The 27,259-nt window shown below is 42.8% G+C and overlaps 1 protein-coding gene across 5 annotated transcripts in view; it reads right to left on the bottom strand.

Annotated features, from left to right (window-relative positions):
* The window catches only part of BTBD8 (BTB domain containing 8), an 88,670-nt gene that overhangs the window by 38,792 nt on the left and 22,619 nt on the right, over positions 1–27,259 (bottom strand). For 4 of the 5 annotated variants that reach the window (XM_059688808.1, XM_059688807.1, XM_059688805.1 and 1 more), the window contains 2 exons: positions 26,812–26,929; positions 10,525–10,614 (listed from right to left, as the gene is read on the bottom strand). In XM_059688808.1, coding sequence (XP_059544791.1) covers positions 10,525–10,614; positions 26,812–26,929 — 208 coding nt within the window. The remainder of the gene's footprint in view (positions 1–10,524; positions 10,615–26,811; positions 26,930–27,259) is intronic. The other variant, XM_059688806.1, reaches the window with a different exon arrangement.

The raw sequence follows: 27,259 nt of genomic DNA on the forward strand, positions 1-27,259 counted from the left end.
CTATTTGGCTTTCCCTTGAATAAGCTATTACAGTCTGTCAGTAGTAGTCAAGCCATATTATAAAGGTAAATATTTATCCATTACCTCCATCAAAATCAAAGATGGGGAATTACAGGTGAGGGAATAGGGACCAATAGTTGATGCCACTAATTCTTTCTTTTCTACTGATCTCTTAATAAAGAGACATCATTTTTAAAAGTCTGTGTATTTTGAATGTTTAATCTAATGGCTCATGAGGGTTGCCTTTATTCCTATTGCTAAACTCAGAAGTAACCTTGAACAATATAAACAGATAAAGGTGGAGCCGCTCTGCTTGAAGAGGCACCCTTTCCAAAGGCCTTCCCCTCAGACCCCAATCCCACAGCTGTGCTCCCTAACATACCCACCAGGATCTTTAGGGTCCTGTGAGATAAAATTTGAAAGTCACTGATTTAAACAGTGGAGGGCTGGTTAGCTAGCTCAAAAACACATGTCAACAGGGAACTTCTAATTTCTTCAGTGGCTGTGATGGAACAGGCTCTGAATTAAAACATGAGATGCATAGTTAGCATAAGCACTTATTCACCCAGTGACCCCCAGGAACACATTTAACTTATCTGATCTTGTTTTTATTTATCTGCAATATGTGACTAGACCTGCTCTCTCAAAGACTGATTCTAAAAATGAAAGGGCATAGTAAATGTGAAAGAAGGCTAGAAAATATATGGTGTTATACTGTAAGATATTATTACTGCTGAGGACAGAATCTATTACTGCTGGAGACAGAAACAAAGATATAAAATAAAAGGTAGCAGGTAGTAAAAATTGTCACTAACTGTACAGGAACTAAGATTTCTTCTAGGAAAAAATCAGACATGTGCTTTCTATAAAATTACTTTCCTCCTCTGTGGAATAAGGTTCCACAATCATATGCTTTTGTTTGAAAATTTACAAATAATATTTCAACTATGTTTAACAATAATTAGCACTATGCAGTACATTTATACCTAGACTAAAGGCCCGTTACATGACATTCGTGCACTGGGGTGGGGAGGGGTCCCTCAGCCTGGCCCGCACCCTCCTGCAGTCCGGAACCCCTTGGGGGATGTCTGCCTAAGGCAGCAGGTGGACATCCCCCAAGGGGTCCTTAGCGCTGCCACGGAGGTGGTAGAGGCTCCAGCCACCGCCGCTGCACTCACCAGATGTGAGCCCGGCTTCTGGCTGAGCAGCGCTTCCCCTGTGAGAGTGCAATGACCATCAGAGAGCAGCTCCTGCATTGAGCATCTACCCCCTGGTGGTCAGTGCGTGTCATAGGGACTGGTCGTTCTGCTGTTCGGTCGATTTGCATATTAGGGTTTTATTATATAGGATTGCAGCTATTGTTACCATTTTTTACTTACAGCATAACTTTTTTTAAATTTTATTTTTCAATCACAGTTTACATTAAATATTATTTTATATTAGCTTCAGGAAAGTAGTTAGATATTTCCAGTACCCACCTGGTAGCATACATAAGTTATTACAATATTATTGACTATATTTCCTATGATGTATTTTACATCCCTGTGACTATTTTATGACTACCAATTTTTACGTTTTAATCCCTTCACCTTTTTCACTCAGTCCCCAAAATCTCTCTCCCCTCTGGCAACCATCAGTCTGTTTCTGTTTTGTTCATTTATATTGTTCTTTAGATTCCACATATAAGTGAAATCATATGGTATTTATCTTTCTCTGATAGACTTACTTCACTTAGCATACTACCCTGTAGGTCATCAATGCTGTCACAAATGGTAAGATTTCATTCTCTTTTTTATGGCTGAGTTTTCCATTGTAAATATGTACCACAGCTTTTTCATCCACTTGTCTACTGATAGGCACTTGAGTTGCTTCCATATCTTAGCTATTATAAATAACACTGCAATGAACATAAAGGTGCATATATTCTTTTGAATTAGTGTTTTAGGTTCTTCAGATATATTCCCAGAAGTGGAACTGCTGGGTCATAAGGCAGTTCTACTTTTAATTTTTTGAGGAAACTCCATACTGTATTCCTTAGTGGCTGCAAGTCTGCATTTCCACCAACAGTGCATTCCCCTTTTCTTCACTTGATGTCTGTTGATTTACTGATAGCCATTCTGACAGAGTGAAGTGATATCACATTGTGATTTTACTTTGCATTTTTCTGATGCATAATCAGATACTTCTTTTGACCTTTATCTCACTACATAGAATCACATGATTTTTAATGAATACCAAAAGTTGTAGTCTGAATCAAATTAGTGTTTTCTTTCCATTTACATTTTTATGGAATTCAGTTCTAATAAGAGTGGATTCATAGTTTTAAAAAATAATTTCTAAAACATCTGAAACATAGTCCCTGAACAAGTTTCCAAAATTACACCACAGTAATTATCCCTAGGATTGGCACACATAGAAAGACTCTGGCCCTAGCAGACTTGGCTCAGTGGATAGAGCGTCAGCCTGCGGACTGAGGGGTCCGGGTTCGATTCCGGCCAAGGGCACATGCCTGGGCTGTGGGCTTGATCCCCATTAGGGGGCGTGCAGGAGGCAGCCGATCAATGATTCTCTCTTATCATTGATGTTTCCATTTCTCTCTCCTTTTCCCTTCCTCTCTGAAATCAATAAAGAAATATATTTTTAAAAATAAATACATAAATAAATAAATAAATAAATAAATGAAAGACTCTGGCCTCTGCTGGCACTATCCTTATATTCAGGGGTATTTTAAATTCATCAGAAAGAAAGAGATCTTATCAGTAGGATACCTGTATCTTTCAGGTGGTTTTTCAACAGAGATGATAAAATGTCATCAATTCATCCATCTACACATTCCTTTTACCTCAAGGATAATAAATGTTTAAAATCTTCCATAACCAGAAACTACCTGATTGCCACAGGAAGCGGGTAAAGAGGTGAATAAAATGGTTAAAGATGGTCAAAAGGTACAAACTTATAGTTATAAGATAAATAAATCCTGGGGTTGTAATGTATGGCATGGCGACTATAGTTAACAATACATATTGTATATTTAAAAGTTGCTAAGAGACTAGATCTTAAAAATTCTCATCACAAGAAAAAAAAATTATAACTATGGTTGGTGATGGATGTTAACTATCATTTCACAATATATACATATAGTTAATTATTCGTTGTATGCTTAAGAATAATATTATGGGCCAAAACCGGTTTGGCTCAGTGGATAGAGCGTCGACCTGCAGACTGAAAGGTCCCAGGTTCGATTCCGGTCAAGGGCATGTACCTGGGTTGCAGGCACATCCCCAGTAGGAGATGTGCAGGAGGCAGCTGATCGATGATTCTCTCTCATCATCGATGTTTCTAACTCACTGTCCCTCTCCCTTCCTCTCTGTAAAAAAAATAAAAAAATATATATATGTTAAAAAAAAAAAAGAATAATATTATGGGAGAAACTAAGATGGCGGCATAGATAAACACCGGGAAATTGTTGCCTCCCACAACAATTCAAAAATACATCAAAAACACAAAACGGGCATCATCCAGAACTTCAGGAAGGCTGGCTGAGTGTAAATTCTACAACTAGAAGGAAAGAAAAGCACACTGAGAGCCAGAGGAGCTGCGGAGGTGTAGTGCAGAGGTAGGGGGGCTCGCGCGCGCAGAAAGGGTCTGGCACCTGAGGACGCGGCTGTCTTTTTGAATCCGGAGGGAGACACAATCTCCCGAGGGCTCTGAAATCCGGTTCCAGGAAGTCTGTGGGGACCTAGGACTCATACGGAGAGAAACTGGACTGTCTGGCAGCGGGCGAGCTTGAGGGCGGCTTTCCCTCAGAGGTGCTTGCAGCCATTGCCGGGACACTGGGACTCACGACTCCTTAGGGTGGGGCTGAGGCTCCCCATAGCTGCTTCCTCCGCCCTTTGATTCCTAGAGACCCCGCCCCACCCAGGCTGCGGCAGAGGCTTTTGCATATGAATGCCCCGGCCATTTGCAACCTGTAATTACCTAACCGCAGCCGGGCCAGATAGACCCAGAGCTTCCAAGAGAAGGCCCAAGGCCCCACAGCGGCTTGCATTGCTACACAGCTGAGCATCATCAGGGCACTTCCAAACTCCAAAAAAAGGAAGGGGAATCTGCAGTTCTCTTCGTAGTTCCTGCTGTGTAACCTCAGGCAGAGGCTAAATTAGCACCTCCTTAGATCCAAGAGCCACTGTACCCAGTGGTCAGAGGGGGACCATCCAGATCACAACTCCTTAGATCCATAAGGGACACACTCAGGGTGCAGTCTCAGTGAGCACCAAAGCCCCACTGAAGCAAGTCTTGCCAGCACAGAAGTTCTCCCACTGCAGACACAGCTGATTCTCACTGCCAATTGGCCTGGAGGTCAATTCCTCCCAGTGATCCTACAACAACCAAGGCATAGCTACAACAAGACTGTGCACAAAGCCCACAAGGGGGTGCACCAAGAGTGTCCACCTCAGGTAACTGGGGAGGCTGAGCCACTGGGCCCTACAGGACACCTAGCACACAAAGCCACTCTATCAACACAGGGAAGCAGCCAAAATGCAGAGACAAAGAAACAGGTCACAAATGGCAGAAACGGAGGAAAGCAAACGACTGGATATAGAGTTCAAGGCCACGTTTATAAGGTTTTTCAAGAATTTTATGGAAACCGCCAATAAATTTAATGAGTCCCTCAATAAGTATAGTGAGACCATGGAGGACATGAAAAAGGACCAACTAGAAATTAAGCATACACTAACTGAAATAAAGAATAATTTACAGAGATCCAACAGCACACAAGAGGATCCCAAAAATCAAGTCAAAGATTTGAAATACAAAGAAACAAAAAATACCCAACCGAAAAAGAAAAAAGAAAAGAGATTCCAAAAATATGAAGATAGTGTAAGGAGCCTCTGGGACAACTTCAAGCGTACCAACATCAGAATTATAGGGGTACCAGAAGGAGAGAGAGGGCAAGATATTGAAAACCTATTTGAAGAAATAATGACAGAAAACTTCCCCTACCTGGTGAAAGAAATAGTCTTACAAGTCCAGGAAGCGCAGAGAACCCCAAACAAAAAGAATCCAAAGAGGACCACACCAAGACACATCATAATTAAAATGCCAAGAGCAAAAGACAAAGAGAGAATCTTAAAAGCAGCAAGAGAAAGACAGTCAGTTACCTACAAGGGAGTACCCATACGACTGTCAGCTGCTTTCTCAACAGAAACCATGCAGGCCAGAAGAGAGTGGCAAGAAATATTCAAAGTGATGAATAGCAAGAACCTGCAACCAAGATTACTTTATCCAGCAAAGCTATCATTCAGAATAGAAGGTCAGATAAAGAGCTTCACGGATAAGAAAAAGCTAAAGGAGTTCATCACCACCAAACCAGCATTATATGAAATGCTGAAAGGTATTCTTTAAGAAGAGGAAGAAAGAAAAGGAACTCTTACCATTTGCCACAGCATGGATGGAACTGGAGAGCAGATAAATACCACATGATCTCACTCATTTGTGGAATATAATGAACAATATAAACTGATGAACAAGGACTGATCCAGAGACGGAGAGGCATTGATTGGACTGTCGGGCTTTGGAGGGAGGGTAGGGGAGGGTGGGGGTAAGGGGGAAAGATCAACCAAAGGACTTACATGCAGGCATATAGGCCTAACCAATGGACAGGGACAACGGGGGGAGGGGGAGGGCATGAGTGGGGGGGGGCGGTAGAGGGTAACGTGGGGACAAGGACACATATGTAATATCTTAATCAATAAAAAATATATTTAAAAAAATAATATTATGCTATATAATAATATCTCAATAAAATATTAAAACAATATTTTTTTCAGAGAGAAAGGGAGGGGGAGAGAGATAGAAATATCAATGATGAGAGGGACTCATTGATTGGATGCTTCCTGCACGCCCGACTCTGGGGATTGAGCCAGCAACCCAGCATGTGCCCTTGACTAGAATCGAACCCGGGGCCCTTCAGTCCCCAGGCTGGCGCTCTATCCACTGAGCCAAAACCAGCTAGGGCTCAATAAAATATTTTAAAATAAATAAAAGAGAAGTTCAGCTGGAAAGATAACAGGGTTACTTAGATAAAACATTACTTTTTTCCTTTTTCTTTTTGTTAATCCCCACCTGAGGACATTTTTCCCATTGATTTATAAAGAGAGTAGAAGGGAGGCAAGAAGGGAGAAAGTGAGGGAGGAGGTCAGAGTAAGAAACACTGGTGTGAAAGAGAGACATCAGTTAGTTGCCTCCCACACATGGCCCTGGTCAAACCTGCAACCCAGATACCTGCCTTGACCTAGGAATTGAACCTGTGACTCTTCTGTGCACAGGACGACACTCTAACCATTGAACAACACTAGCCAGGGCAGCAAACGTTATTTTTTAAATATCATCAAAGCAATTTATGTTATATTTTGATGCTATATTAGTGAAAAAATAGAAGAAAAATAAACTTTCCATATATAAGTATTTTATGCATGTGAGGGGCAAATTAGTTAGGGAGGAAGTTTATTTTAGTAGTAATATCAAGTAAAAACTTGGTGATTTTATATATATCCTATATAATAAAGAACTAATATGCTAATTAGACCAAACAGCAGAACAACCATCTAGATGACCTTCCAGACGACCATCTGGATGTAGCCAGGGCTGCGAGGGCCGAGCCCCTTGCACGAATTTCATGCATCGGGCCTCTAGTAGATAGATAGATAGATGATAGATAGGCAGACAGATAGATATTTACATCCTACATTACTTCTCTTTATTACCATTTCATTAGTATCTAGTCTTGTTTTTTCTTAAAAATCACATACACTGTAATAAAAGAATATACACGATTTCATGGATACATAATTGAAATCACTAACACTGGCAGTTGCTGAAATGATACTCAAAAGTTAGGCTGCTATATGTATATTGAAATTGTGGTAGTATAATTAAAATGTAACCATGGCATAAAAAAAAATGGTTTGGGCTCTTTTTTATATGTGTTTCATTTCTTTTTTTAAAAAATATATTTTATAGATTTTTTTACAGAGAAGAAGGGAGAGGGATAGACAGTTAGAAACATAGATGAGAGAGAAACATCTATCAGCTGCCTCCTGCACACCCCCTACTAGGGATGTGCCCACAACCAAGGTACATGCCCTTGACCGGAATCGAACCTGGGACCTTTCAGTCCGCAGGCCAACGCTCTATCCACTGAGCCAAACCAGTTAGGGCAATATGTGTTTCAATTCCATTATGTGAATAAAATACAAAAAATAAAACACATTACATATTCTTACAAATGTTTCAAAATTCTATGCTTTATAGAGAGGAGTTTGGAGCATATAAGATCTTCCAAATTTGGAAACTACCTGGTTGCCAGAAGCAGGTGGTATAGGGCAGTGGTCAGCAAACTCATTAGTCAACAGAGCCAAATATCAACAGTATAACGATTGAAATTTCTTTTGAGAGCCAAATTTTTTAAACTTAAACTATATAGGTAGGTACATTGTTATTAACTTAATTAGGGTACTTCTAAGCTGGCCTTTGCTAAAAACGTCCTCAATCTGACGATCGATCTCAGCGAACGTACCCCCACTTCTTCTAACACCACTTCTTCAAAATAGACTCGCCCAGGTGGAAAACTGACCTCTGTGCATGGGCCACGAAGTTTCAATCGCACTGTACGTGCGCACCCGCACCTGGTATGTTATGGAAGAGCCACACTCAAGGGGCCAAAGAGCCGCATGTGGCTTGCGAGCTGCGGTTTGCCGACCACTGGTATAGGGTGAAGGTAGTCTAAAGGTACTTTTAGTTAGTAAAAGGAAGCAGATTGTAACCTAGAAGGCTCAAGATTATATGCCTGTGTAACAAATACAAATCCAGTAAGAAATTATGAATACTTTCCATGCACCCACTGTTATAGAATTGCCAGTATCACCATTCCATGCCTAAGCCTCTGGCCAAAACTGACCCCAGCAAGGAAACATCTCTGGTGAAAATGATGCAGAATTGAGAAACTCCCTCAGAACTCCCAGGCAATTTCCCTGAGAAAGCCCTCCCCAATACTGAACGCTATAGAATCTTGCAGTTATCATCTGTGACCAAAATGTTCCATTTCACCATTTACAGAAATGGTCCATTTCATCTTTTTTTTTTTTAATGTTACATGCAATAAACTTCAATATTTCAAGAGGAAGTAGTTCATCTCTTAATAACTGTCTTGGAAGTTTAAATAAAGTGCCATCAATTATATAGATTCACCATTGTACTATCATAGATCACTGAAATCCACACCTTTCCAAATTATTCTTTAAAAAAGAAAAATAAGAAAATATAAAAAAATAAAAACAACAAAAAATTTTAAAAAGAAAAAAGAAACTACCTGTCACAGACTGAATATTTGTGTTCCCCCACCCTCCCGAATTCATATACTGAACCCTAACTTGCCATTGTGGCTATATTTGGAGACAGGGCTTCTAAGGAAATAATAACAAAAACAGATCCAGAGACAGAGAAGCATCGATCAGACCGTCAAACCTCAGAGAGAAGGTAGGGGAGGGTGGGGGTAAGGGGGAGAGATCAACCAAAGGACTTGTATGCATGCGTATAGGCCTAACCAATGGACCAGGGGTGGGCAAACTTTTTGACTCGAGGGCCACAATGGGTTCTTAAACTGGACAGGAGGGCTGGAACAAAAGCATGGATGGAGTGTTTGTGTGAACTAATAATATAAATTCAAAGTAAACATCATTACATAAAAGGGTACGGTCTTTTTTTTTTCAGTTTTATTCATTTCAAACGGGCCGGATCCGGCCCGCGGGCCGTAGTTTGCCCACGGCTGCAATGGACACAGACACCAGGGGGGTGAGGGCATGGAGGGGTGGGGGGACAATTGGGGGATTAAGGACACATATGTAATACCTTAATCAATAAAAAAAAAAAAAAAAAGGTTAAATGAGGTAATTAGGGTGAGGTGAGGCCCTGCCCTGATGTGATAAGATTATACTAGTCCTTATACTAGTAAGAAACACCAAAGCACTCTCTCTTGCTCACCTTCCTTTCACCTCCCCACCCCACCGCCATGCACTGAGGAAAGGGGATGAGCACACAGGAAAAGCAGCTGCCTGCAATCGAAGGACCCATAGTAAGACCTCTCACTAGACACGAACCTTGTTGGCACTTTGAATTTGCCGAACTGTGAGAAAATAAATTCTGTTGTTTAAGCCACCTAGTCTGAGAAGATTGATACACTATCTCTATTATTACTAAACTAGAGGCCCAGTACACGAAATTCGTGCATTGGGGGGGGGGGGGGGTCCTCTCAGCCCAGCCTGCACCCTCTCCTATCTGGGACCCCTCGGGGGATGTCCGACTGCTGGTTTAGGCCTGATCCTGGGGACATCCCTCTCACAATCCTAGACTGCTGACTCCTAATCACTCACCTGCCTGCCTGCCTGGTCACTCCTAACTCTGCCCCCCTGCCAGCCTGATCACCCCTCACTGCCTCTGCGTGCTGGCCTGATCGCCCCTAATTGCCCCCCATGCTGGCCTGGTCGCTCCCAACTGTCCCCTCTCTGCCGGCCTGGTTGCTCCTAACTGCCTCCCCCCGCTGGCCTGATCACCCCTTACTGCAACCCCTGCTGATCACCCCTTACTGCATCCCCTGCTGGTCTGGTCTATCCCAACTGCCGCCCATCCACCCCCACCCCCCCCCCCCCCGCCGCCAGCCAAGTCGCCCCTCACTACTGCCCCTGCCAGTCTAATTGTCCCCAACTGCACCCCCTGCTGGTCTGGTTGCCCCAAACTGTCCCCCTATGCCAGCCTGGCCACCCCCAACTGCCCCCCCTGCCAGCCAAATCGCCCCTCACTGCCCCATCTGCCAGTGTAATCATCCCCAACTGCCCCCTCTGCCAGCCTGGTCACCCCTAACTGGCCCCCCCTGCTGGCCTGATCGCCCCTCACTGCCTCTGCATGCTGATCACCCCTAACTGCCCCCCATGCCGGCCTGGTCTCCCCCAACTGCCCCCCCTGCTGGCCTGGTCGCCCCACGCAGCCTGCTGTTCAGTCGTTTGGTAGTCCCTCACTAACCCCCATGCTGGCCTGGTAGCCCCATGCAGCCTACTTGTCCAGTTGTTTGGTTGTCTCTCACTAAACCCCCTGCCAGCCTGGTCGTACACAGCCATCTTGTGATGGCCTGAGGGTTAATTTGCATAGACCTCTTCATTATATAGGACTAGAGGCCTGATGTACAAAGTTCGTGCAAGGAGCTGGCCCTCAGCGGTGGCTTGCCTTGGCCCTCGTAGCCCAGCTTCGTCTGGAAGGTCTTCCAGAAGTGCGTTCGGCTGTCCGGTTAATTAGCATATTATGCTTTTATTATTATAGATGTTCCCTACTTCCTCATGTTTTCAGAAAATGTACTTTGTAGAATTCCAAATGAAAAATATTTCATTGAACTTACAGAAAAATCAGATTCACAAAAAGTGCTTCATATTATTTGTAACTGTTATAGTCAAACTGCCTTATAAAAATTATGCTTACCCTTGAAGAGTAATGTACTCTTGAGAACTTTCAGCCCAACAGCCACTCAGCATTGCAGCAAAATAAGTAGATCTGGCACTTAAAATGGCTCTAGGGGAAGAGGAAGAAAACACAGGTAAACATTTATATATTATGCAAAATGTAATTTTTTTATGAAAAATTTTACCTTTTACATTTTTACCTTTTAAAATATGATAATCTATTTGTCTTGTTTGTATTCACTGATAGAATCATTATCATAAAAATTATATTTATACCTAAGTATTTTGATTGCTTGATTATAACATTAAACCCAATGTCCTTCCTATCTTTATAATTTTTTCTCTTGAAAGCTCTTTAATCTTAATAAAAAACTGAAACTATTCCCATTAAGTATGAGAGTAATAAATCATCTACAAATGGAGAAATGACAATCAAAGGGTGTAAATTTCTTGAGGAAATGTCACTAAGAGACTAGAACCCTAAAGGACTTGAATTTGAGTTCAGAACTCACCCTAATTATGCTCAAGAATGACTATATCTTAGGTTTGAGAAAATGAAAGTGAAGACATTTTCTTTTGAATTTCCATTCTATCTTCTCAGATAAAATATTAATTCATTTTTTGTTTTAATTTATTTTTCCATCACCATTTATGCCCTCTATATCCTTTTCCACTTCCACCTCCCTTCCCTCCTGCTGCAATCACCACACTATTGTCCATATCCATGAGTTCTCTCTCTCACTCTTTTTTTTAATTTTTGCTCAATCCCTCCATCCTACTCCAACATTCCCCCAGCTCCACCAGAGCTGTCTGCTTGCTCTCTCATTCATTCTTCAATTCAATAAATATCTATTGACTTCTATTCTGTGCTAGGCACTATTTTAGATGCTGGAAATAGCAGTAAATGAGATACTATAAAGAACTATGTTACATTTTAGTAGAGAATGGGCTGGAATAATGGAAGAGGAGAGGGAGTAGAGAGACACTTTTGGTAATGGCCTACTAGGTTATCTCAGACCAACCCTCCTGTTGGAAACAGGTAGGAAAATGGGCAAAATATATATATCTTAAAAAAATAAATAAAGCATGAATTGAAGGCATCAGAAAACTACTGTGATGGTAGCTTTTAAGACAAGTTATAAGAGAGAAGACAAGTATTTAAGGTAACTTTTTCCATTGAGGCAATTGCCAAATCCAAAAGCAAAAGCAATGGTGGAGAGGCTAAAAGCTGAGCATAGCTCCTAGCACTCTTCACTGGCTTACAGCACACAAATAGGAATTTGGTGTCCATCAGAGAGGGGAACCTTTGGTGGATACCCCAGGATTACAGGTGGGCTCAGAAAGGCTACACAATGAGGGAGAAGAATGAATGGGAAAGGGACAAGCCCTTATTAGAACTGAAGTCCAGCTTTGAGTCAGCTGAACCCCTGACTAAATTACAGTGATCTGCATCCAGCCTAACTGCTGGCCAGAAGCAAAAGGAAATCCTGTAGTCATTAAATAACTTTACGCAGAGTGTCAAATTGCTTTTACAAATTCTCAAGAAAATGTTCAGCAATTATCCAAAGACTAGAGGCCCAGTGCACGAAATTTGTGCTCTGGCGGGGGGAGGTCTCCCTCAGCCTGGCCTGCATCCTCTCACAATCCAGGAACCCGTTGGGGAATGTCCCACTGCCAATTTAGGCCCACGAGGGGTCCTGGATTGCAAGAGGGATGTAGCAGTGTGCCAAGCGGTAGGTGGACAGGGAGGAGCCAGAACCGGGGCTGGGCACCGTGCTGCTCACGCTCATCCTGCCCACTGTGCCTGCTGCCACCACTCGGTAGTACTGCCACGGAGCCAGGAGAGGCTCCTGCCGCCACAGCTGCACTCGCCAACCATGAGCCTGGCTTCTGGCTGAGCAGCGATCCCCCTGTGGGAATGCACTGACCTGGTTGACCGGTCGTTCTGTCATAATGGTCGCTTAGGCTTTTATATATAGACTAGAGGCCCAGTGTATGAAAATTCATGCACTGGAGGGGGGGGTCCCTCAGCCTAGCCTTCCCCCTCTCACAGTCCAGGAGCCCTCGGGGCAGGAGGCAACCCAGCGATCAGGGGAAGGCGATGCCCCATCACACCTCTGCTGCTGCCACTGCCGGCAGCACAAGCCTCAGCTGGCCCTGGTTACCTGGGCCTTGGGCAGCCCTGGGCGGCTGGGCAGCTGACAGCCAAGGCTTGCCTGCACCTCGGGCAGCCCTGAGCGGCTAAGGGGCTGAGGGGATGGGAGCTGCCATCTTGTGGCTGTGGGCAGTCAATTGGCATATTCCCTCCTTATTGGCTGTGGGCACTGCCATCTTTTGCAATGGTGAGAGGGTCAATTAGCATATTCCCTCTTTATTAGATAGGATAATCAGGAATAATAATCAATACCTATAAAATGAAGACATTGCATTTACACTGGTATCTAAAAGGTCAAATACTTAGAACAAATAAACAAAAAAGTGTAATACCTCTACATTAAAAGCTATAAAACATTTTTGAGATAAATTTTAAAACACCTAAGAGAGAACTAAATTGCACTCATGAACTTGAAGATCCAAAACTGTTAACATGCCCATTCTACCTAAATTAACTTTTAGATTCTACACAATCTTGATTAAGTTTTTTTTTTTAGTAGCAATTGATAACCTCATTTAAAAATATATATGGATGCCCTAGCTGATTTGGCTCAGTGGATAGAGCATGGCCTGTAGGCCAGTCCCAGGTTTGATTCTGGTCAAGGGCACATACTTTGGTTTCAGGCTCCACCCTGGCCCTCGTTGGGTCACATGCAGGAGGCAACCAATCAATGTGTTTCTGTCTTTCTCTCTCTCTTCTATTCTCTCTAAAATGATAAATGAAAAAATATATTCTCCGATGATGATTAACAAAGAAAAAAAAAGTAAAATGATGGCCCAGATCTGCCTCCCGCCCCTCTTTCTCTGCCCCCACGGCCCCCTCCTTCTCTGCCTCCTCCTTCTCTGTCCCCTCCTTCCTCTCCTGCGCTACAGCCTGCTTAGGCTCGGGCTCTTCCACCACCTCTCCATGACCTCTGCTCCTGAGAAGCAGCCACATTGGGTCTCCCTCTGGGGCTCGGGCCACAGGCCTGGCAGATGGCGGAGGGCAGGGAGGGAGAGGGGGGCCCTGTCTCGATGAGGGTGGGATGGCAGGGGGTGGGGGGAGAGGGAGAGGGAGAGAGCGATAGAAACATCAATGATGAGAATCAATGATGGGCTGCTATAGTACTCTGAAATCCATACCACCTTGGTTCCAAGACCACCTTCTCACTGGTTGTTCCCTGCCAGTCACTCAGTATATCAGGGATAATAAAATAAGCCTATTCCTGAGAGACAGGGCCTTTTTTGATAGGTGACTTTGGCTTGTGAACTTTCTACCAATCTCAAACTTTCCTCAGAAATGCATTGCAGTCTAAGATGCTTCTACCGAGCTTCCCTTCTCTCCTGTCTCCCTTACTCGGGGTCAGGTTAACATTTCAGTTTAACAGCTCTCCTAGTTACCTCTAGATTCCTTCCCAGGTTCTCTCACATGCATTTACCATAATAAATTTCTTGCAAGTTGAATTCCATGTTTGTGTCTGCTTCTCAGAAGAATTAAACTAACACAGCAGCTGGCTTTTCCATCTAAGTAAGAATAAAAGCATCTGGGGCTTAGTAAACAATTACCCTCACCTGAAGGCAGAAACTTAGAAAACATTCCCATTTAATCAGGCTATGTGCCTCAGTTTAAAAAATAATGCTGTAGATGGAATGATATTTTTAAAACCTTTGTCAGATTTTTCATTTTCCAACATGCCAAAAACGATTTTCTCTTTTTGATTAAATTTAATTTCAACTGACAAGGCTGCTTCTGGCTCTGTTGAGATGCCCTAATTTTCCCCTCGCTCTTGCTTTTGTACATTGCTATTCAATTCTTCCTGATGTTAGTTGAACTAGATTCACTACTCCAGGCAGAATAATGGCCTGGATTACTCAGAGAAACTCTAAAAAAGGATTTTTTAAAAACCAGGACTATTTTCTAAATTACTCTTGCTTCCAATATTTTTTTTTCCTTTTTATTTCCACATAACTTCATAAGGATTAAATCCAGAGTAGGGGATCCAAACTTTTTGGAGCTGTCACTATTACACACACCACTTCTTGGCAAATATTTTAAAGAACATAAAATTTAAGAAAGGAAAGTTAGCTTTCTTTTGAGATCCACTTTGACATCATTAACTATAGTTTTCATAGGTTTTGCCTTTCCTAAGTTAAATAATTATTTGTAAAGTGTAGTAGGTACCCTATTATCCAACACAATTAGGACTGATAGTTGCTTGCTTAATAAAAAAAAATCAGGAGAATTTTTAAAATGGTTTGTGTATTTCATAATCATTTTATTCTCATTTAAAATATAAATATGCATTCATTCACAAATCTTTGAACATAAGGCCAATCTTTTTTTAAATGTGGATTTATTGATTGGAGCCTCGTATTTCTTGCAAAAACTATACCAATATATGCTATCTATAATTACTAGTTAAACTGTTCTAAACTAGGAAGGAAATTTAAAACTTTATGAAGCAATCTGAATCATTTTAGAATTTTATAACTTCCCCTCAAATTTTTCTGTTTCATCTATACTGAATTCAATAGCAATTTTTAAAGTGCCTCTCCTTTATTAAGTCTTTCCAAAACATTCACTTTTAGTTTTCACTGGAACAGTAACTCTTTGTTTTCATATTTCATATATCATTGCTTTATGTGATATTTCATTAAGTTATGCCATCAAAATAATAAATTCAAATGGCATTAAAAGGTTTGGTAACAAACCCAAGTGACTCTTAGAAGACACAAATTCACTAATGGGGAATGGATATGTGTAGGTATCCTAGAAAATGGCCTCCTAAGCTTTGAGAGTTCAGCCAAACATGTTATTACCAGGTTCTATAAAAAACATCTAAAGAGCAGTTCTAGCCCGGCCGGGAGTGGTTCAGTGGTTATGCGTGGACCTATGAACCAGGAGGTCATGGTTCATTCCCCGTCAGGGCACATGCCCAGGTTGTGGGCTCCATACCCAGTAGGGGGCATGCAGGAGGCAGTCAATCAATGATTTTCTCATCATTGATGCTTCTATCTCTCTATGTCCCTTCCTCTCTGAAATCAATAAAAATATATTTTAAAAAAATAAAGAGCAGGTCTAGTCAAATTTAGTTAAGGGGCTTCTACTATAAGTGGTTTGTTTCCTTTCAGGCTTCCAGTGCCTTTTGCTTTGGTTCCCCATTGCTACTGCCCACAAAGACCTGTGGTACCAAAGAATTTCACCTCTTTTTCTTCTGTGGTTCCGTATATAATTTATCATTGTTTTAAGCCTCTCAAGTAGACAGGATTGACCATTTATCACTAATAATTAGTATTAAGACTTTAGTAACTCACTTTATTGCATGGTAATTTAGAGTTTTATTATAATTACTAGTGGCCCAGTGCATGGATTTGTGCACATTGAAATTAATTAGAAGAAATATTTTAATATCATTATTTGTCCTTTCTCTATAACAGAAGTGTCAACCAATTTCACAATTGACAATGACAGATCGAAACACACGCGTGCAATTGGAACCAGAGAGAGCTTTATATATATTGTGCATGCGCAAGTCAACTTAGCCTTTTATAGATATAAACTTGCTTAATTAGACCTGCTTTCTGAAGTAGCTAAACTTTTCCAGCCCAGTGAAGCACTCCAACTTCTCTTTCAGGTAATGTCAGCAACATAGCAGTAAATATCAACACAAAGCAGATTATTATTGTAGATCACACAGGGAGAACAAAGGGTAAAATATTTAACTGTAGCAGTGTTTGACTCTATTCTGTGCAGTGAGAAACCTGAAGGCATTTTCAAGGCCCACCATTTCTTACTTCTTTTCAGTTGGGTCAAGTTTCTAAACTTTCTAAATCTCCATTTTCTGGCTAATAAAAAGAAAATAGGGTTCCACCGAGTCTCCTATCACCTACTCTAGGACTTCTGTGTGGATCAAATGAGATGAGGAACGGGAAAACACTTCACAGACATTTGGTTAAAATGTGAAATGTTTGCACCTGGCTATAAAGCAAGCCGTGTTCCTGAGCTAAAGAAACTGCAAGGAGGCTAGTCACTGTTAAGGAGAGGAAGCTGGGCAGTGCTATGTGACATCATTACCTGGTGCCCACAGTGACTGTTTCTGGGCTGGGCTGGGGTGGGCTGGGCTGTGGCCGCATTTTGCACGATGGGGTCTCTGCAGCGTTGGCTGCGATTTGGTGGCCTGTCACTCTGGGGTAGTGGTGGGGCCTGTGTCCCACTTGGGGGAAGCCGAGTGTTGCTTTGTGGGCACCAGGTCCACGGTGCCAGTGCTGTCACAGCAGCTCCTGCATTGAGCATCTGCCCCCTGGTGGTCAGTGTGCATCATAGTGACTGGTCGGATGGTCAGACACTTAGCATATTAGCCTTTTATACACACACACACACACACACACACACACACACACACACACACACACACACACACTAGAGGCCCAGTACATGAAATTCGTGCACTTGCGGGGGGGTCCCTCAGCCCAACCTGCGCCTCTCGCATTCCGGGAACCCTCAGTGGATGTCTTACTGATGGCTTACTGATGTCCTAAGGTGTCAGACATCCTTAGAGCTGTCACAGAGGTGGGAGAGGCTCCCGCCACTGCGCTCGCCATCCGTGAACCCGGCTTCTTGGCTGAGTGGTGCTCCCCCTATAAAAGCGCACTGACCACCAGGGGGCAGCTCCTGCATTGAGCGTCTTCCCCTTGGTGGTCAGTGTGTGTCATAGTGGCCGGTTGTTCCACCGTTTGGTCAATTTGTATATTAGCCTTTTATTACATAGGATATAAATTTCAATAAAGCTTCCTGGCAAACCTAGAAATACAGGGAGCAGCAAACTTTTTCTATAAAGGGCCAAGTAGTAAATATCAGACACAAATATTGGTTCTTGTTGATTAATCTCTTTGTTTTTTGTTTTTTTAATCTCTTTGTTTTTGTTGTTTTATATATTTTTTAAAAGGCCACTGTTAGGATTTGGACCATGGTTTGCCAACTCCTTCTATAGGTAAAGTAGAATAGGCAATGATGGGCCTCCTTTCCAAATATCTAACACATATTTATAGCAACTAACATTGATGGAAAGTTTACAATATGCCAAGTATTGTGCTAAGTGTTTTGTGTGCCTTACCTGATTCAATCCTCACAGTCATCCTATGGTATTAGTCACAATTGTTTTTCCTTTCATAGATAAAGAAATTGAGACTTGGAGGGATTAACTCCAAGATTACTTCCCAACCATTCCATAAATGGTGGAATCAGTATCTAAACCCAGAAAGACTGACTTCTAAATGATTAAACTATATGCTGCTGAAAAAGCTTTCAACTGCTGTATTTAAGAACATATAGCTAACTAGAGGCCTGGTGCACAAGTTTGTGCACCAGTGGGGTCCCTTGGCCTGTGGGATCGGGCCAAAACCAGCTCTCTGACATCCCCCAAGGGGTCCTGGATTGTGAGAGAGCGCAGGCCAGGCCAAGGGACCCCACCGGTGCATGATCAGGGCCAGGGAGAGACAAGGGAGGTTGGCCAGCTGGGGAGGGACCGTGGGAGGGCTCCAGGGTGTGTCCGGCCCATCTTGCTCAATCTGGTTGGGCCGGATCCCAGCAGCAAGCTAACCTACCAATTGGAGTGTCTGCCCCCTGGTGGTCAGTGCACATCATAGCAAGTGGTTGAGTGGCCTTAGCATATCATTAGCATATTATGCTTTGACTGGTTGAACAGCCAACTGGTCAACCGGACACTTAGCATCTTAGGCTTTTATTATATAGGAGGATTAGTGGTATAGTCCAGACTAGAACACTGACCCCTGACTCAGCCACTGTGTACCAAATATTCAAATAAATCTGCATTTTAAAGGGTGATTTGACAATGTTTTAACCCAATGAATGAATATCTAATGGTATAACATCAGGCACTGAAAAGAAAGATATTTTGGAAGGGATATCAGATCTGGAGTGTCACAAGGCTAAAATTAGGAATCACTGCCCTGCTTTTTACAATAAAGCAGCACAAGAGAATCTTAACTATGGAGCACAGAAATGCAACAAATAAGTTATCTTAAAAATGCAAGAGATTCAATTCCTCTCAGAAAACATTAAAAAAAAAATAGATAACATTATAAAATGGGAGACCAGCAATAGAGTGAGTCAGATAGGTGCTTAGAGGTAGCCTGATGATGACAGGAGGAAATACAAGCAGAGAGAAATGTACAATAAATACCCAGATGGTATTCATGTGATGACTGAGAGCAATTCAAGCAGAGAAGTAATGTTTCAAAGATCCACAAGGATCTCTGTGGTAGTGTCCCAGGAAGTAATACAGAAAAGTAGTAACATAACCAACAAATGGGATCAATGAACTCTAGTAGGTCCTCCTTTTATTATAACCTCCCTCCCCTTAAATAAAAAGACCTTCCTTCCTTTCTCCTTTCAGAATAAGTATTCTATCTAATAAAAGAGAAACATGGTAATTAGCGTACGACTGCTACCCTTCCCATTGGCTAATCAGGGTGATATGCAAATTAACTGCCAGCCAAGATGGCGGCCGGCAGCCAGGCAGCTTGAAACTAATATGAGGCTTGCTTGCTTCAGTGACGGAGGAAACCAACGTTCCCCGCCTGCCTTGCAGGGCTCTGAGCCTGCAGTTTGAAACATTGTAACAAATATAGAAGCTAAACAAACCCCCAGAAACCAGCTTTCAGCTAGCTGGGATCTCAGACCTGGAGTTGATACATTGTTTCGATTATAGAACCCAAACAAACCAGATACCTGCTTTCAGCAGCAGAGGCCTCAGAGCTGGAGCCAGAGCTAAAGCTGGCCCAGAATAAAAAAAAAGAGAGAGAGAGAAAAAAAGCAGTTGGGAGCTTCAGCCCTCAGTCCCTCACCCAGACTGGCCAGGCACCCCAGTGGGGACCCCCACCCTGAAGGGTGTGTGACCAGCTGCAAACAGCCATCATCCCCTCACCCAGGCTGGCCAGGCACCCTGATCCAGGACACCCTTCAGGGCAAACCAGCCAGCCCCCACACGTGCACCAGGCCTCTATCCTATATAGTAAAAGGGTAATATGCCTCCCAGCACCGGGATCAGCGTGACAGGGGGCAGTGCCCAAACCCCCTGATCGCCCTGCGGGCTGTGTGTGTGACAGGGGGCAGGGCCACAACCTCCCTATCCGCTCTGCTCTGTTTGTGACAGGGGAAGGCGACCCAACCTCCTGATCAGCCCTGCTCTGTGCCTGATACGGGGGAGCTCCCCAACCCCCTGATCGCCCTGCGGCTCTGTGTGTGACAGGGTGTGGCGCCCCAACCCCCTGATGGGCCCTGCTCTGTGTGTGACAGGGTGCGGCACCCCAACCCCGCCCCCCCCACAGGCCCTGCTCTGTGTGTGACAGGGTAGAGCCATAACCTCCCCATCGGCCCTGCCCTAAGTGTGAGAGTGGCGGTGCCCCAACCCCCTGATCCGCCTTCTCTGTGGGTGATAGAGGGCGGCGCCCCAACCCCCTGATCCGCCCTGCTCTGTGTGTGATAGGGGGCGGTGCCCCAACTCCCCTATTGGCCCTACTCTGTGAGTGACAGGGCGGAGCTCCTCAACCTCCTGATGGACCCTGCTCTGTGCGTGACAGGGGGGAGCTCCCCAAACCCCTGATGGGCCCTGCTCTGTGCGTGACAGGGGGGAGCTCCCCAACCCCGATTGACCCTGCTCTGTGCGTGACAGGGTACGGAGCCCCAACCCCCCTGATGGGCCCTGCCCTGTGTGTGACAGGGGGAAGAGCCCCAACCCCCAGATTGGCCCTGCTCTGTGCATGACAGGGGGTGGCGCCGCAACCTTCCCATTGACCCTGCCTTGAGTGTGACAGGGGGCGGTGCCCCAACCTCCCAATTGGCCCTACCCTGAGCGTGACTGAGGGTGGCATCGCAACCTCCCAATCCGCCCTGCTCTGTGCATGACAGGGGGCAGCGCCCCAACTCCCCAATCAGCCCTGCTCTGAGCCCGACCAGGGGCTGCACCTAGGGATTGGGCCTGCCCTCTGCCACCCGGGAGCAGGCCTAAGCCAGCAGGTCATTATCTCCTGAGGGGTCCCAGACTGCGAGAGGGCACAGGCCGGGCTGAGGGAAACCCCCCCGCCCCCGAGTGCACAAATTTTTGTGCACCGGGCCTCTAGTCTATATATATAAAAGCCTAAGCAACCATCCGACTGTTCGGCCATTTGCCCGGTAGCTATGATGCACAATGACCACCAGGGGGCAGACACTCCAGCCAGTAGAGGAGGGAGCCTGATTCCCTGCGGAATCAGCGGTGGGATAGGTTGCTGCTGGGGCACTGTTGGCCCCAAATCTGCTTTACCCGCACCCCGGACCCATAAGGGAATGTTGGAGACCTGGTCCACTGGCCTGGCCTGCACCCTCTCGCTATCCGGAATCTCTCAAGGGATGTCAGAAAGCCAGTTTCCACCCAATCCCACAGGCCAGGCTGAGGGACTCCACCAGTGCATGAATCCATGCATAGGCCCTCTAGTTAGATATAAACAAGGACAAAGATGTGGGAAGGTGTGGAGAAGTATGCATCAGAGAGGGAAAGGTCTGTGTAGATGGAGGAATGTAATAAATGTGACTTTCCCTGTAGGCGTAATGCTATCTCAGTCTTCTCTGGATTGGGGGAAAATGCAAATGATTCAATTCACATTTCTCTTACTTGCCACAAAAGTAAAGGGCATACCGACTGTTGCTACCATCTATGGAAAGGTTGTATCAAAGGCCCATCACCTGGATGATGATAGCACGAACTTACATAGTACTTACTACATGCCAGGTACTATTTAAAACACTTTAAATAATTATCCTGTGAGATCGGTACTTTTTATAATCCCCATGTTTGATCAGGACTCTGAAGCATAGGATGATGGTTAAATGACTTGCTCAAATTCACACAGATCAAAGATAGTAGGGCTGGACTTTAAACCCAGTTAAGCTCCACATACTCTTAACCACTCTGCTATAAATAACTTCTTTGGCTTAACTGTGCCACCGCAAGCAAGTGGTTGGCATCAAACTGTGTTGCAGCGTATAAAGGGCTCCAGGCCTTGGGCTGGGGATCAAGATAAAGATTGGACAGAGCAACTAGCAACTGAAGAGAGACTGTTGATAAAACTGGGGTAGCAGGGATGTTTCTGAGGAACGACCTTGAGCATCAGAAGAATACAATGCTTCAAAGAAGTAATGACCTTATTGCCATACCAATTTGGACATATTAAACTAGCAACCTAAACTGTTCTAAAATTTGAGACCTAAAGTAATGTAATTCTGATCATAAATTCTGGTCTTTGTGAATACTTGCATTGATCTTCCAATATATAAGTAAATATAATTTAAAAATTAAAGCAGCCACATTACAAATGAATTTTTAGCCGTACTGCTAGGATAAATGCTGACACTGATCCAGCAGAAAGTTCTGTGTTGGGCTTTAGACTACATTACGTTAGTATGTATTTTTGAAACAACTGACATAATGTTCCTTGAACTGAATAATAAAATTAATATGTACTAAAACAGAGATGTGTTTGAGTTTGAACTACGAAGGTAACTATAACTCACATAGGGCACTAACAACAAAGTAGGAAAACTTAAGCCAGATCTTCTTGAAACATATCCTCAGGAAATTGCGTTTCTAGTTATATCAGTTTATTTTTTACTAGAGGCCTGGTGCACAAAATTCGTGCACTGGAGGGGGGTTCCCTCAGCCTGGCCTGTGCCCTCTCACAGTCCGGGACCCCTTGGGGTATGTCTGTCTGCCGGCTTCAAACCTATCCCCAGGGGGGATCCCTTTTCCAGTCTGGGGCTCTCACAGTCCAGGACCCCTTGCTCCTTACCATTCGCATGCAGCGGAGGCGGGAAGGCTCCCGCCACCACCACTGCGCCGCCAGCTGTGAGCCCACTGGCGAGCCCAGCTTCTGTGGGAGCACACTAACCACCAGGGGGCAGCTCCTGCATTGATCATCTGCCCCCTGGTGGTCAGTGTGCATCATAGTGACCAGTTGTTCCACCATTTGGTCAATTTGCATTTTACCCTTTTATTGTATAGGAATGGTAGGTGAACAAAATAAACCAGATGTAAGCAAGAGCTGTCCTGGAATACAAATCTAATATTCTAGATCAGCCGTGGGCAAACTATGGCCCGTGGGCTGGATCCGGCCCGTTTGAAATGAATAAAACTAAAAAAAAAAAAAAAAGACCGTACCCTTTTATGTAATGATGTTTACTTTGAATTTATATTAGTTCACACAAACACTCCATTCATGCTTTTGTTCAGGCCCTCCGGTCCACTTTAAGAACCCATTGTGGCCCTCGAGTCAAAAAGTTTGCCCACCCCTGTTCTAGATCCACTCCTAAAACACAGTCCATTGTCAGGCTGCCCACAGAGGGAGGCCAAACACAGACACTGTTTGAGAACACTTTGCAAATGGTCACATGGTCTTGCTTTCCCTATGACAACAGCCTTAGGACTCTATCAGTAGAACTTTGGTAGGATGCCCATATTGTGTCAAGAAAAACCTGGACACAAAATTAAATTAATTTTTAAAATAAAATTGTGTATGGACAAAAACTAAAACCATTTCATCTAAGAACAGGAACAAGACAGGGATGCCCATTCTCACCACTCCTGTTCGACATAGTACTGGAAGTGCTAGCCATAGCAATTAGACAAGAAGAAGAAATAAAAGGCATCCAAATTGGAAAAGAAGAAGTAAAAATGTCATTATTCACAGATGACATGATACTGCACATAGAAAACCCTAAAGACTCCATCAAAAAATTATTAGACTTAATAAATGAATTTGGCAATGTAGCAGGATACAAAATTAACACCCAGAAATCTATGGCATTTTTATACACCAATAGTGAACTTACAGACAGAGAGATTTAAAAAAAACAACCCCATTTACCATTGCACCAAAAAAGTTAAGATACCTAGGAATAAACTTAACTAAGGAGGTAAAAGACCTGTACTCGGAAAACTACTGGACACTGAAAAAAGAGATCAAGGAAGACATAAACAGATGGAAGAACATACCGTGTTCATGGATTGGTAGAATCAACATCATTAAAATGTCCATACGACCCCAAAGCAATCTATAGATTCAATGCACTCCCTATTAAAATACCAACAGCATATTTCACCGACCTAGAACAAACTCTCCAAAAATTCATCTGGAATTAAAAAAAGACCCCAAATAGTTGCATCAATCCTGAGAAAGAAGAACAATGTTGGAGGGATCTCAATACCAGATACCAAGCTGTATTACAAAGCCACTGTTCTCAAAACTGCCTGGTACCGGCAAAAGAACAGACATACTAGTATACCAGTAGAACAATGAAATAGAATATAGAACCCAGAAATCAACCCAAACCACTATGTTCAATTAATATTTGACAAAGGAGGCAAGAACATACAATGGAGTCAGACAGTCTCTTCAATAAATGGTGTTGGGAAAATTCGACAGATACATGCAAAAAAATGAAACTAGACCACCAACTTACACCATACACAAACATAAACTCAAAATGGATAAAGGACTTAAACATAAGATGGGGAACCATAACAATCTTAAAGGAATCCACAGGCAGCAAAATTTCAGACATATGCCGAAGCAATATCTTCACCGATACAGCTCCTAGGGCATTGGAAACTGATGAGAAAATAAACAGGCTACATCAAAATAAAAAGCTTCTGTACAGCAAAATAAACCATCAACAAAACAACAAGAAAGCCCTCTGCATGGGAGAACATATTTGCTAATGTCATATCCGATAAGGGTTTAATCTCCAACATTTACAGGAAACTCATACAATTTAACAAAAGGAAGATAAACAACCCAATCAAAAAATGGGCGACAGACCTAAATAGATACTTTTCAAAAGAGGACATAAGGAAGGCCAAGAGACATATGAAAACATGCTCAAAGTCACTAATCATCCGAGAGGTGTAAATCAAAATGACAATGAGGTACCATCTCACACCTGCCAGAATGGCTATCATCAACAAATCAAGAAATGACAAGTGCTGGTGAGGATGTACAGAAAAAGGAACCCTCGTGCACTGCTGGTGGGAATGCAGACTGGTGCAACCACTGTAGAGAACAGTATGGAATTTCCTCAAAAAACTAAAAATGGAGCTCCCATTTGAGCCAGTGATCCCACTCCTAGGAATATATCCCAAGAAACTAGAAGCACCAATCAGAAAGTATATAGGCATCCCTATGTTCATAGCAGCACAATTTACAATAGCTAAGATTTGGAAACATCCGAAGTGCCCATCAGCAGATGAGTGGATTAAAAAACTGTGGTACATCTACACAATGGAATACTACACTGCTGTAAAAAAGAAGGAATTTTTACCATTTGCAACAGAATGAATGGCAGTGGAGAGCATTATGCTAAGCAAAATAAGCCAGTCAGGGAAAGATAAATATCACATGATCTCACTCATTTGTGGAATATTAATGAACAACATAAACTGATGAACAAAAATAAACCCAGAGACAGAGAAGCATCAATCAGACCATCAAACCTCAGAGGGAAGGCAGGAAGGGTGGGGGTAAGGGAGAGAGATCAACCAAAGGATTGTATGCATGCATATAAGCCTAACCAATGGAAACAGACACCAGGGGGGTGAGGGCATGAGTGGGAGGGGGGGGGGCAATGGGGAGATGTAATACCTTAATCAATAAAGAAAAATAAAATAAAAAAGTAAAATTGTGTTGGCCCCTCCCCACCAAAAGGACACACACACACACACAAACACACACCATCAACTAGGAAATATATATCCATGATATGAAAAATATATTGATAAATCTATATTATACTCTGTATTTTATTATATATAATGCAAATTTTATAAATATTAGGAAAATGTGTATGCATATAATTAAAAATTTATGTTCCAACAGAGAAAAGTTCAAATTTTGAATGGTAAATAGACTGAATGAAACTGGCAATCCTAGAGTTTATCAATGTAATGCTGTCAATTAATGGGCAGAACCCATTAATGGGCAGATTTTTTTAAATCCTCACCTGAGGACATGCTCCCATTGATTTCAGAGAGAGATGAAGGAAGAGGGAGAGAGAGAGAGATAAACATCAGTGTGAAAGAGAAACACTGATTGGTTGCCCCTCGTACGTGCCCCAACTGGCTAGGTATGTATCCTGACTGGAAATCGAACCCTTCGGTGCATGGGACAATGCTCCAACCAATCGCGCCACACCTGCCAGGGCACCAGTATGATTTCTGAAAGCACAAACATCACTACTGTTTGGCTTGATGAATGCCTGAAATCTAAACCCAATGCTAATATTATTAAGGCTGTGCACCCTGGAACCTAGAGGACTGCTTCTTGCCACTGCAAATAATGTGGTTCTTCCTCTTCAGGAGCACCAGAGTAACTCATCAACATTCTCTCTGAAACACAGAGAGGGAAAGAGAATTGTCTGGGTTCCTCAGTTTTCTGGTTCTGATTCTAGTCCACTGTGAGGCCCAGCTGTACTTCTGTCCCTTGGGTTCCAACAGAAAATCTGTATTTCTTACTAAAATTTTTTCTTCTTTTAAGCAGATTTTAATTACTTGCAAAAAAAGAACTGGGCCAACACAGGCAGCAGAATTTAATTTGAATGTCTAAGCAACCTAATAGTAAAGCAGAATATTTTTAAAGTACATTGAAATATTAAACCTCCTAATCAATGCTATTCACTAGAATCCATTTTGAATGAAAGACTGAATTGAAATGCATTCAGAGAAAATACATGTCATTCATGTAGAAATAATCATTCTTAATATTATAACGCCTGGGAAATGAAAAACTGCATTTAATTACATTTTCTGTGACAGTGGCTTTCAAACCTATTTTAGGCAGCAGAGTATTTTCTTCTAATGAAAGCGTAGGTTCATGCCCAATGCAAAACACAGATCGGCCCTGGCTAAAGCATGTGCACATGCCCGGGTTGGGGGATGTGTGCACCCACAGGCAGAAAATGCTACCTGATGGCCAAGCCCTCCCCTGTCAGAGACCCCCTGAGGCATCAGCATGCAACCCCTGTGTAATCAGAGCCGGAAAGCCACTGTTCTAGAAAAACACAGTCACCCGTTTACACTTAATACTGCCACAACCGAGACACCAAATCAATCACATGCCTAGTTACCTGTGAGTTTTAAAACTTTTTCCATCTACGTAAATGTCAATATCTGGGCAACTATGATTCACGTAAAGATTCAATAAGTCTTTTCCCAATTCAGATGCAGGTTCCAAGTCATAAATATCTTTAAAAGAGAAAAACAAAACTAAAAATTAGTTTCTTTAATATTATAAATATTTTTAAAAATTATATTTTAACATTAACAAAAGGTTTTTCCACATAGTCATCTTGATTAGCTATTGAAATAGAGCAACAATAACTGGAATATTTAAGTGGTAAGTTAACAATAAAACATTTTAAATCATGTATACTTTCTGCTTTGAAATAAATATTTCCACTTATATTTAAATATAGATATACCTTTAAATGTAGATACACATTTAAATATAGGTAATATTATCATAAAATTATAAACCAAAATAGAAGCCACTGCATGAACATCGACATAGAAAGT

Source organism: Myotis daubentonii, chromosome 3 (assembly GCF_963259705.1).
Source record: "Myotis daubentonii chromosome 3, mMyoDau2.1, whole genome shotgun sequence".
Taxonomy (NCBI): domain Eukaryota; kingdom Metazoa; phylum Chordata; class Mammalia; order Chiroptera; family Vespertilionidae; genus Myotis; species Myotis daubentonii.